This window comes from Cebidichthys violaceus, unplaced genomic scaffold (assembly GCF_023349555.1).
Source record: "Cebidichthys violaceus isolate CVI_PGR_0920_01 unplaced genomic scaffold, fCebVio1.0.p SCAF_4, whole genome shotgun sequence".
NCBI classification, from domain to species: domain Eukaryota; kingdom Metazoa; phylum Chordata; class Actinopteri; order Perciformes; family Stichaeidae; genus Cebidichthys; species Cebidichthys violaceus.
Window position 1 is genome coordinate 18,164,389 of NW_027176594.1, and position 12,842 is coordinate 18,177,230.

Genomic DNA, 12,842 nt, shown 5'->3' on the forward strand with positions numbered 1-12,842 from the left:
ATGTGCCTCTATAGAGACAAATGTTGCCATGATGTGGCCATTGCCGTTCCTCCATGTCGACGTGGTAGCTCTGCATGTGTGTGTGTGTGTGTGTGTGCTTAAATGAAATTCCTGTTTGAACACAGGCTGCATACTTAGGATGTTGTGTGTTGATAACCTCGAGTGGGACCATGTATGTGCTCTGAAGGCTAGCGGCTGCAGTAACGTGTGTGTGTGAGCGTACATGCCTGTATTTGACATCATGGATTAGTTGTTTCTACTGTAGTCCTTCAGTGCAGGATCCTGATTCAGCACCTCACTTTTGCCTCCATGCAAGTTTAAAGCAGACATAGACACATGCTGTTCATGGAGTGGATTTATACTGATATATTGAAATAATAATGACGTGACTGAATATGTTTTAATATTATATGTTTATTGGTGGGTCAGAGCGCCATTACCTCACGTCAAGAAAGTGCTAAAGTCAGTTAGTGTGCTTGTCAGCCGGATCCTTTCTGCATAAAGTGTGCACGCTACCCTCATGTCTTCAGGGGTTTCTTCTGGTTGTTTTTGAATTGCTAGATATTTAGGAACATATCATTAATGTCCTTGTATTTTTTTTATCTCTGGGGTCTAGGTGTAGCCAAGACCGAGACTTACCTTTCCGGCCAAGACTTCCTTTTCCGTGCGCTGCTCGTTTGTCTGATTAGCAACTAAAGATGGGAGAGAGTGGAGTTGAGAGGCGACGTGCACGACCGGATTGCTTCACAAGTAGCCAGTTCACAAGCTGATTTTAAACCAATAAAATGCTACGTCATTTTCAGACAATAGCCGGTTGGTTCTGACATTGCATTTTGTGTGTCCCGCCTCTTTGCTCTCCACACGGACTGTTTACCTGCATTCAACCAAAGCATGCTCAAGCATGATTGGTCACTACCACAGAGACTACAAACAGAAACCAGAAAGCTTCCGATGCCAACATCATGTCCTGTTGCCTACAAATTCTACATGTGAATTCACTCTGCTTAGAGATAAGTGCATAAATAATAATTCTAGTTTGTCTACTGTTTCTTATCGTCTCTTGTACTGAAAGATTGTGTTAAGCCTCTGCAAAAAACTTCCACAAGAAATATTTGACTAATGCCACAACAGGGCTAACAGTATCCTCAGATTGTGTGCTTAAGACCATTATATGGAAACGTTTTCCTGAGCCCTTATCTGAGATGTTATGTAAAAATCCTTCAGATGTATTTTATCTCTAAGCCCTCAGGTAGGAAGGTATTATTTGTAAAACATCACTTGCAAGGATAGTTTTTTTTTGCAAATCTCTGGAATAATAATAAATGCCTATAGGTAGCAACTCTAAGCACTTGTTCCAGAGGCCACAGCAAAAATGCTCCTTTCACCACAAATCAGATGCATTTCAAGAAACACATTAATGTATTTACATTAAGTTAGATTTATTCAGAAATGATTTATATGCTGGAACAAGCAAGGCAGCCAAGTCAAATCATTTGGTGAGAGCGGCCAGCAACCGGCTACCATGCACAAATCCCAGATTTAGAGGCTAAGCTGATGCACATTGGAAAGGTATATATATATATATATACATACAGTATGTTCTGAAAATACATCTGTTTATTTTCCAAGGCAAACTGAATTATGAAGAGTAATAAACATTGGACATAAATAACCTCCAATGTGGTGCGATATAACAAAAGTGGTTCGTCTAACGTGAATCTCATTGAGTATTTCTTTCCAGCTGGCATCTTTTTTCTCGAGCTGTGTGACTTTGTTGACTGGTCCCTTAAGCACCATACATTATCGTGGCGAAGCAGAGAGTAGAGGGCTGACGTAGCGGCTTCTGTTTATAGATTTATTTCGTGTGTCTATCTCTAAAACAAATGTTCTGCGGTTTACCCTCCTCTCCCTTGCATCTCTATCTTGCTCCCCCTCCTTTTTTTTTCTCCCTTCTCTCCTCGTTATAAGATTTATCACTCCGCAACCCTGAAGCCGGGAGGTCCCTGCTTACCTCTGCTTCTCTTTCCCTCCCTCCAACTCAACCTTTTTCTTTTTCTTTTTTTTTTTTTTTACCCACAATCCCACCACCCACGTCTCTCAACCTTTCTACGTTTCTGTATCTATTTCCACTTTTTCCCCCTTTAGTAAAGAACAAATCTGTCTGCAGTCTAGCAGAAAGAGCAATGGGGCTTGGCGGCACAGTGGAGCCTGTAACCCCGGAAAAAGCTCCTACAACGCCCATTAAATAGATTTGTCCACTCAGTAAACTTTTCAGGAATAGGAACAAAGGCAGCAATTTACACTGTCTTTTGATGCCTCTGGGCCGGCCATAGCCACGGCTGGAGGCATCATGTCTTTGGGTCTGTCTGTCCTTCCAGTCCATTCTCGTGAACTGAGCGCCTTGAGTGAAATCTTTCAAACTTTGCACAAATGATCCACTTTGATCTGATTGCAATTTGGAGGTCAAAGGTCACCGTGACCTCACAAAACATGCTTAAACTCATAAATTCATATGCTTATTATGACAATGTAACAACATTGTCTCATAGGATAATACGATGCAACCGCAAGGTGGTAATTCTAGTTTTGTGAATGCTGTTGGATTAGGTCAGTAATATTTGTAGAGTAAAATTGCATGTTTCTGCATGATTTCACAACAACACACTCAGTGAGTCCTTAGCTGACTCATGAAGAGATCACCTGGAACGTGTGAAAAGACAGCAAATTATACCTCATCTAGCTGGAGAGCTGGATTAATGGTTTCAATTGTTTTTTTGTTTGTGTCTGGAGACTTGCAAATAGCACACACCTGTGCTTGTTGTGGTGAAATAGAAGCTTACGCTGCTGTATATGTAAATATAAAAAGCACCGGTATGTGTCGGCAGAAATGCGCACACTGCACACACTGCACACACACACACACACACACACACACACACACACACACACACACACCAACAAGTCGATGAATGCTTGCTTGGAGATAAAACAAACAAACAAACAAACAAAAAAACCTCTAATTAACTGTGTCCTCATACAAAAGCAAGATGCTCAAATATACAAAGCACAGTATCAGTTCCTTGTTGACATGATGTATTCACAAAAAAAGTCTTTTTTTTGTGTGTTTTACGGGGCTGGCTTTCCACTGAATCTGTTCTTTAAAGGCAACACCTCTTGTAACGCTGTGTGGTGTCTTATGCAGAGCACAGTTGGAGGTCTGCATTAGTTTTCAGATACCTGTTTAATTAAAACTGCTGCGTATAACTGACATCTGTGTCAATGTGGATGTGGATATGCTTTAAGACACCTGTCACACTTCTGATTACCTCAGATGTTTAGAGTTTTAGAATGAAAAAAACCTTGTTGCAAGCCTACGAGAAAATACCCCAATTATCAGAGTTTGTGGTAGCTAGTTCTCAAAAAAGTGTATTAAAAGAAAAACAATGCCCCATCCAGCTGAAACTTGTTAAAGCATCAGGTGAAGCTATACAATACTGTCACGTCAGTGCAACACTGAGTGTTGTCTGTGTTTTACTGAAGATAATATTGCTTTCCTTTTATACATTCAGGATTGTTCTCTTACATTTTTGTCTGGATTCAGACCTCAGCACAGCCTTGAGACTGCTCCACACACACACACACTACCAAACATCCTGACCGAAATATTCTCGACTGAAATGCAGCCAATTATACATCCACCTTTCTGCAGTGCTACTCTTTCCTCCTTTTGTTTAGGTCTTTGTTTAGGTTCAGGATTTTGATTGGTTTCTAGAGATGCATATTTGCATATTGAGTTTTCTTTCTGAGCGATAGCTGACCCTCGTTAGCCAATCATCAACCGCCAGTCGCAAGGTTAGTGCCTTGCATGCAAGGGTGCTTTGGTGCTTTGCCTATAAAGCCGCCCAGCTGCAATGATAGCCCAACGCACACACAGATTAAATCCATCATTTACAGTCAGCTGCAGTGTGTGCGCAAAACAGGCAACTAAGTGAGCGGTTCGCCCATTCGGGAGAATTAGCAGCCATGATGTTCCATTCATTGTCAGGGACACATGCAGCCACATTAAGCCACATTAAGTCTATCTGAGAGGTTGTCAGTCTCAGTGTGTCTCTGCCTGAACTGCTACTTTAGCAAAACACAAATACCAATCAAACCAAAGGGAGGAAAAACTATACAAATCATATTTCAATAGGGAACTCTGTTGTGCGAGGCAAGGGTATGTATGCGTGGTCACCATGTTTGCTTGCACGGGCGGGCGCAGACACACACTGCGCGAGGGAACGGGATTAGGAACACAGTCAGGGCTTTAAGGCTCCAGGCCCTTGGCAGAGGTCTGCGCTCTCCGAGTGCCTTTCTAGTTAATTTATATAATCACTCATCCCGATGAACCAAAAAGAGTTCATAGAGGAATACTCCACCGGAACCACTTAAAAGTTCCATATAAAAAGAGACTCATAGTTAGGCAAGAGGATGGCAAGCCAACACCTAACCCTGCATTCCTGGAGGGCCCCTGAGGTGCATGGGCCCCCGATACTAGCCATCTCAGCTCCTGCTTTTTTTTTTAGTCAGCAATCTGAATGTCAAGTCTCCAACAGCTCAGCCAGAGCCACCCGCCGTTCTAACCAGCTATAGGGCAGTAACCACGGTTTCCAGCAGCTGCCTTGATGTGAGCCAATAAAAGCCAAAGTAGTTGATCAAATAGATAAATTAACTCAATATCAGACAATTTGATCATGGAATAGTAATTGTAGTTTTGATGCAAAGCTGACTTTCTAATGATGGTATTAATTGCATGATTTAATTTGCCAGCTCCATGTAACTCCATTTCAAATGATTTTGTAAAGGAATCAATGTACTTGATATTAAGCAATTGAATCAAGCCGTACCATGAACGGTGTTTATTGCTTCTGACATAGAGGTCTAAAATGATTGCTGTAAATTACGGAAAGCCCTGACCTTCAATGTTATGCTTGGGCCTTGAAATTTTGCACTATGCAAATTCACACACACACACACACACACACACACACACACACACACACACACACACACATGCAGACACACAAAAATCTGACATGACCCGACCAGCTCAGTCCCATACCAGCTGATTTAAATGGATGTAATTGATCTCAAAAGTGTTGACACGGGGCTTGCACAGGACACGGATGACATGTTAAATAGAGGATAAGGCTCCTGAGAGCACACAAAGACCCTTGAACGTATTAAATCTAAGTACTAAGAGAGTTAGATTATGAGGAAACCCTGCTTTATTTTCTGTTGTTACATGGCCGTGGGGACTGAAAACAACAAATTAGCACAGCACACCAACAAACATATCACTTATTTAACAGTCCTCGCTAATTAGCTGAATTAAAGTCATAATAGAAATGCAGGGACGCCGCGAGCACTTGGTATTCTGTTATAGCGAAGGCTATCAACTGTGTGCTTGCCTATACTGATAGATTTGAACAGCTTTCCCTGTATGTCTTACCCCCCCCCCCCCCCCCACACACTCTTTGACTCATTCATTACTTTTCTGTACATTTCTTATCACTATCGCTCAATCATCTCTGTCTTGCCATTGTTCACAGCTCCTTCCTTTAGTACCAGATTAATATTTATAGTTGACTCTTAACAGATTATTTTAATCCTCTCTCAAGAAGCCTCCAGTTTAAATGTCCGTTGAATCACAACATCGGCCTTTTATTGAAGTCCATGCCTTTCTCTGCCGTGTAAAAGTCTAAGTTTCCTTCTTTTGAGGTGGCCAGTGGTTCCTCTTCATATGCGCACGCTATGAAAATCAGCTTGTAGAGATTTATGTTTATAATAATGCATCACAAGACAATGTGAAAACAGTGTGATGATTTGAAATTTGACTCACACTTTTCATAAGCGATTACGTTGCTCCGTAATGCCGGATATGTAAATAATCCAGCATGTCATATCAAATGAAAGAGGTTTGCAGTGACATATTTAAAGGTGGCTCTAACCACAGCGAGACAGAGTGGCAGACAGACAGGTGGATCGGCTGAAGAGGTGCTGGCTTTTTGGACAGTCGGAGAGAGACAGGAGGACAACAAGACAGACCAGAGATGGAGAGCTGAAAGCTTTCTGTTAAATTGACGAGCTAAGAGTATCTCCATGTCCGTGCCTTTTAGATAGAGAGACAGACAGCCAGTGAGACAGGCAATCACAAACATACAATCAGGTGAGCTAAAAGCAGTTATTAGGCTGATGGCAAAGATCAATCAACTAAATGTATCTTGTATGAGGCTTGAGTACGTTGCTGTTGAGACGGTGAGACAGTGAGACCAGTGAGACAGACGGGAGAGCTGAAAGCTGTTATTAGACTGATGACTAAACACAAATAACCAATCATGTCACTTATGAACCTTCAGTCAAGACCTGTTTATGCTGACAGTCAGACAGGCGGTCAGCTAGGGAGACAGGCAGTGAGACCGGTGAGCTGAAAGCTGTTATTAGGACCCATCTGTACTGGGGACTGGAGGCAGTCCACAGCTTATTCTTACCTGACTAATTACACTGGCTACCTCAGGCTGGCAGCTCTCTGCCTGTATTTATAATCAAAGTGAAATTAAACCATTAACCGAATTGATGGCGCCGCGGCGTGTATTGTGTCGGCTCACAGAAGAGAGCGCGATGCGTGTGCCTTTTAGTGTATTTATTTGTGCCTGTCTGCACATTTTTTTTCGTGATGTGGGGAGATTCATGAGCGAGACTCACTCTAAAAAGAAACGCCGCGGGGACGGTGTCAGGGAGCGGGAGATAAACGGAGAAGTGGACTGAGCGCAAACGTGAACATCACGAAATGATGTGCAGTATATGGCACATGTGAGGAAATGCGACATGTGCCCACCAATCCGTGTTTTGACTTTTAAATTGTTTAAATTGTATCCAATTATCCATCTAGTACCACCGCTCTCACCGTATGCTTCTCTCATATCCAGGGATTCACATTTTTCACTTACATTTCTCTCTATGGTGATTGGCCAGCTGTGCAAAGGTGAGACATGAGCCGGGGTTTAAACTTCTCTCTCAAGCTCTGCTTTTCCGACCAGCTGTAGACGCTTTTGTCGTCCCGTGTTGTTGACTAGTTCCTTTTGAGCACACCCCTGCTTTAAATCTTGATTCTGCAAAAGCCAATTTGGACTACTAATATAATGAAAACAATTAGTCCATCGCTTATATTGACACACAAGATGGCTGTCGCGGGACATGCAACTGAAGAATAGTGCGAACAGTGGAGATCGATATGCTTGGTTAAAATGAATAATTAAATAATATAGTTTCTAATTATTTTGCTGATGCTTATTGTTATTCCTTGATTGTTTTTCCTACATTTTCTAAACGAGCTTGCATTAACTGTCTCCCTGTGGCTGCCCGGGGACATTTCTGTCTGCGGACTGAATTAGAAATATATTTCTATAATGCAAAAGACATGGCTACCTCATGTCGAAATGTGGGATGTGTTATATGTGAAAATGCTGAAGGGTGCTTTCATGTGTTGAGGCTTATCTGAGGTGGACTTATCTGAAATCATTGTAAGGCCTGCCACTAATTAGCCGCAGCAAGATTTGTTGGCAGTCAGTAAAAGAGTGTGTGTGTGTGTGTGTGTGTGTGTGTGTGTGTGTGTGTGTGTGTGTGTGTGTGTAAGACTGCAGCTGTGGACTGCAACTGGTATGACAAAATATTTGTCAATTTAATGCATATAGCAAAAAAAAACAGACACAAACCTTCCCCACACACACACACACACACACACACACACACACACTTGAGTGTTATTCCGTCACCGATTGGATTTCTGACATCAAACAGTGTTGAAATGTATGCATCATCTGATTGATTCATGCCTAGGAGTTATGAAACAATTACAGTACCATTCTGCAGTGGGAAAAAAAAAACCTTTTCAGTATAACTCCAAAAGGATGAACTTCAAACTAATATTAAAATGAGAACACATCAAACCACCATCAAACATCATGCAAACCTCGCTGAAGATCAGAGCTGTGATGGCGAGAAAGGAACCTTTCAATGTTACTGAAAACCAGCTGAATAGGTATTCATATGCAGCAGCGCCTTCCATGTCAGTTTTCACAAATGCGTATCGCTATATTGCCGATGTACAGATGGATTTTTAATACGATGAGCCCGATGTGTCCACGGCTCATTCTTTAAATTCAGTGAACAAGTCCTGAACTAGTGCCGCACTGTAGCGCAGAGCACGATTGCGCACGGTGCCTTTTGATTGATTTAGAGTACGAGTCACTTCATGGCGAAGACTGCACACTTGAGTTATCAACAATATTCTCTGGAGTGGATTTCATCCCGGCACAGTGTGCCAGCGTGAGAGTAAACAAGCACACGCACTGTCCACCCTTCAACGGTTTAGTGTGAGGACATGCGGTCCGTTCTGAATGAAATTTTGATTCTGCACTTGGTGGTTTGAACTGTCGGCATTAATGGTAGCCTACAGGTAGAACCGACAAGCCATTATTGAGCCATGTTCCTACGTTTCACTTAAACACCACCAGTCCGATAGTTTGTTATGCTTTTTAAACAGACATCGGCAGCTGTTTAATTTGCAGCTATTATTTACAGCCCTATTTTTTTCCCCTCGTATTTGCATATGAGCGCTTAATCCAATAAGATTTCCCAACTACGGTTGCGTTTCTAAATGACCGAGTCCCGCTCTAAATGAATGGGATCAGGCCTGTTCATGCACGCTGCCCGTTGAGCTGGAATGATTCGAAGCACATTACATCTGCCTTGCTTTACAAAGCGCCCATCGCTTTTAACAGAGTGGAAAGATAATATAGTGAAGCCTATCACACGCTCCGTTGACAAAGATTCATCCAGCATGCATGCGCTGGGAAGCGGACGAGAGAGGCACTGCACAATAAACCGCGCCGAGCGCACATTTGTTGTTTGGCCAATTTGTTACCTGATTCTGTACCTGAGTCGGTGGTGTGTGTGTACGTGCACATACGCTGCAATGTGTAGACTCATTACGATGTGTGTCTGTGTGTGTGTGTGTGTGTGTGTGTGTGTGTGTGTGTGTGTTACATCTGGAATGAGCATATGTGTGTACTCAAGTCCTATGTATGCTTTTGGTGTGTGTTTTGTGTGTGTGAGTCCCTGGACCTTCAAAAGTAGAGCACAAACAGGTGTGACATGCAACGAATTTGGTCTCGACCCGCGTAAGCAGACCCCAAAATGAGAGCGAGAGAGAGAGAGAGAGAGAGAGAGAGAGAGAGAGAGAGAGAGAGAGAGAGAGAGAGAGAAGAGGATGGAAGAAGAGGATTTTTTCCATTTCAACGGATCAACGACTTTCCAATTTTAACACAATTCTCATTTGAAATTCAGACCGGAATGCAGCAAGATATTAATTTTGGGAAATCAACAGATAAATTGGGTCACCTGTGAGCCATCCATTTCACGCCGCCAAAACAAATAAGCAATTTAAGAGAGTGAGAGAAGGGGGAAGAGAATGAAAAAGAAAATGATGTAAGTGTAGAGATAGAATGAACGAGCGACGGAGAACAGGAAGGAGAGTTGGTGAAGATTGTGAGTAGGACGAATTTTGCTCACCGGTAGGAAGGTGGAGGACAGTGAGAGAGAGAGAGAGAGAGAGAGAGAGAGAGAGAGAGAGAGAGAGAGAGAGAGAGAGAGACAGTGAAAGACAATGAAAATGGCAGACATGGGGTTAGCATTCAGTGCAACACGCATCCACTGAACGTAAACCGATGTGGGCAACGTGCAGGAGAGGTCAAGGACAGGGTCGCACTTGCATTTAGCTCATTTATGTTGAGAATAATTGTCCTTTGAGCACACACACACACACACACACACACACACACACACACACACACACACACACACACACGCGCACACACACACACACACACACCTGGAAAGATGCAAACACACTCACAGACAGGATGCTGTCTTGAATATATTATGCAAATTAGATGCAGAGTATGTCAGGCTGTCAGAAGAGAGGGAGTCAAGTGTGAACTGTGAAGGTTGATACAGGCTATAGGGCAGCATTGGACTTACAGGTTAATGCCATATTGCCATATTGGTGAGGAAGGGTCTACAAGGGGGGTAGAGAATGCAGAGAGAACATGTGTGTCGGTATGGAGGCTGAAAGTAAATCATTTGTTTGTGAGAGCGTAAGAAATGTACTACTTGCTGTTGTCTTAATCATCTTTGTCCCTCTTCCTCTCTCCTTAGGACAGTCCACTGATCCTCCAGTCAGACAGAAATGTGACCGTCAATGCTAGGAATGATCAAGGACAACTGACCGGTCAGCTAACCGTGGGTAAGACAGACACACGCACACACACACACACACACACACCGTACAAAGACATGTCCATACGCACTACATCGGCAGTGAACATTTTCTTTAAAAACAACGTCCAAAACCACATCATTTCTCCAAGTCAGTTATATTGCTTTGTTTGTGCTTGGATTCCTGAATGCATTTTACCTCCATCTCTTTACCAAACTGAATGCTATATTTTTCCATTAGTGTATCTCACTGAGGCTGACAGCCGTGCAGTTTTCTAAACGACATCATTTTTCCCAGCTCTCATTGGATTAGTGAGGGGCCAGTGTTTTACAGAAGACGTCACTCAGAAGACGTATAACATTTGTATCATGACATATTATTATCGGGCTCAATAACGAGAAAAGAACAGTTTAAGAAAATGAATGAAAAGATGTTTTCACTATTCAGATAATAAATGTGTTTCAAGTTTAAAATACTTAAGGGCTCACCCGTTGAAATGAGACCTAAAACTGCACACTGATAGCATAACACTAAAATGAACAACATATTTACTGCTAAACCTACCAAGTGGTAACACACTGTGGATATGCAGTGTGTTTCACTTTAACAACTATGGCACTGATTGTTATGGAAGAACTATTGAGCTATTGAGTCCATTGCACATGATCAGCAGTTGCTCAATTGGGAGACGTGATGGTTGAGGCATTTTATTTGTTGGCGGATGTAGCTGTCATGAAAGAACTCATTTCAGTTGTAACAGAGCAATTGAGTGGTCATTGAGTGGTCATTCACACATGGTTTGCCTGAAGAGATAGCTCGCCACAGTCTAGGGTCCAAAAGGTTAAAACAAACGGAAGTTACGCAGAGGGCCCACACCAGACATGAAAGAAATAATTTTCGCAACAGGTTTCACAAAAACATAAAATACAAAAATCACGTTTGATTATAACACTATGAAAGATTTAGATGTAGATGATGTAAATCTGATAAAACCACAGTAAAGAGACGCTGCTCTCTTAGAAAGCGCGTCAGAACGTAGCTGCGTCTACGGTGTGTAGATACTGAATTGTAAGTCGCTTTGGATAAAAGCGTCTGCTAAATGACTGTAATGTAATGTAATGTAACGACTGACTTATAGACGGGTACAGATGTAAGGATCGTGTGTACTAAAGACTGGACAGTGGCGTTTAGTGCCTCTAAGTGAGGCGAGTTGCACAGACAAAGGGTTTGTGACAGAGGACCCACGATTATGATGGCCGTGGTTGGAGTTCAGAGCAGGTTAAATATAAAAGGGAGTTAACTGTGAACCTTTGTTCCTGTCTTGTTGGGATTTGGTATTGTCTCTTTTGAAACCTTTTTATTACAAGTTCAGCAGCCTCTGAACATGTCCTCAGGGTTAGACTTCTTTTAGGCTTTCATTTGCCACAGGATGGACCTCTTAGGAGCCATGCTGCCCTCAGAATATGACTGGACTTTACATGTAGTTTGGGAAAGCAGTAAGTCATAGTGAGTTTTCACCATTCATGTCTTGCTCCTGCATTCATTCTTGACTGTAGAGATATTGGAAAGTGTGCATGTTCTCCGATTGGATTCCTGTCTGTACCCACATAATCAAAGAAAACAGCATCAGCGGCTCCTTTTGTATGCGATTTTAACTGTGGACTTGCAAACGCTTGCCGCCACATGGGAGGAGCATTAACAGAGAGTGCTGTTATGTTATATTTACAGAATGTGCAAACATATTGATCAGGTTATGTGCGAAAGTATAGAGCAATGATGTGCAAAGTGCAGGGATAACAGTCCTACATGTGTGTTGATGTAGTGCATGTACAGTTGCGGTCAAAAGTTTACATACACTTGTAAAGAACATAATGTCATGGCTCTCTTGAGTTTCCCGTTATTTCTACAACTCTGATTTTTCTCTGATAGAGTGATTGGAACAGATACTTCTTTGTCACAAAAAACATTCATGAAGTTTGGTTCTTTCATGACTTTATTATGGGTTAACAGAAAAAGTGATCAAATCTGCTGGGTCAAAAATATACATACAGCAGTGCTAATATTTGGTTACATGTCCCTTGGCCATTTTCACTTCAATTAGGCGCTTTTGGTAGCCATCCACAAGCTTCTGGCAAGCTTCTCGTTGAATCTTTGACCACTCCTCTTGACAGAATTGGTGCAGTTCAGTTAAATTTGATGGCTTTCTGACATGGACTTGTTTCTTCAGCATTGTCCACATGTTCTCAATGGGATTTAAGTCAGGACTTTGGGAAGGCCATTCTAAAACCCTAATTCTAGCCTGATTTAGCCATTCCATTACCACTTTTGATGTGTGTTTGGGGTCATTGTCCTGTTGGAACACCCAACTGCGCCCAAGACCCAACCTTCGGGCTGATGATTTTAGGTTATCTTGAAGAATTTGAAGGTAATCCTCCTTCTTCATTATCCCATTTACTCTCTGTAAAGCACCAGTTCCATTGGCAGCAAAACAGCCCCACAGCATAATACTACCACCACCGTGCTT

General features: G+C 42.3%; 1 protein-coding gene across 1 annotated transcript in view; it reads left to right on the plus strand.

The window, feature by feature from the left end:
• LOC137885338 (zeta-sarcoglycan) overlaps positions 1–12,842 on the plus strand; it is a 297,134-nt gene that overhangs the window by 221,384 nt on the left and 62,908 nt on the right. The window contains exon 4 of the mRNA XM_068727562.1: positions 10,258–10,345. Coding sequence (XP_068583663.1) covers positions 10,258–10,345 — 88 coding nt within the window. The remainder of the gene's footprint in view (positions 1–10,257; positions 10,346–12,842) is intronic.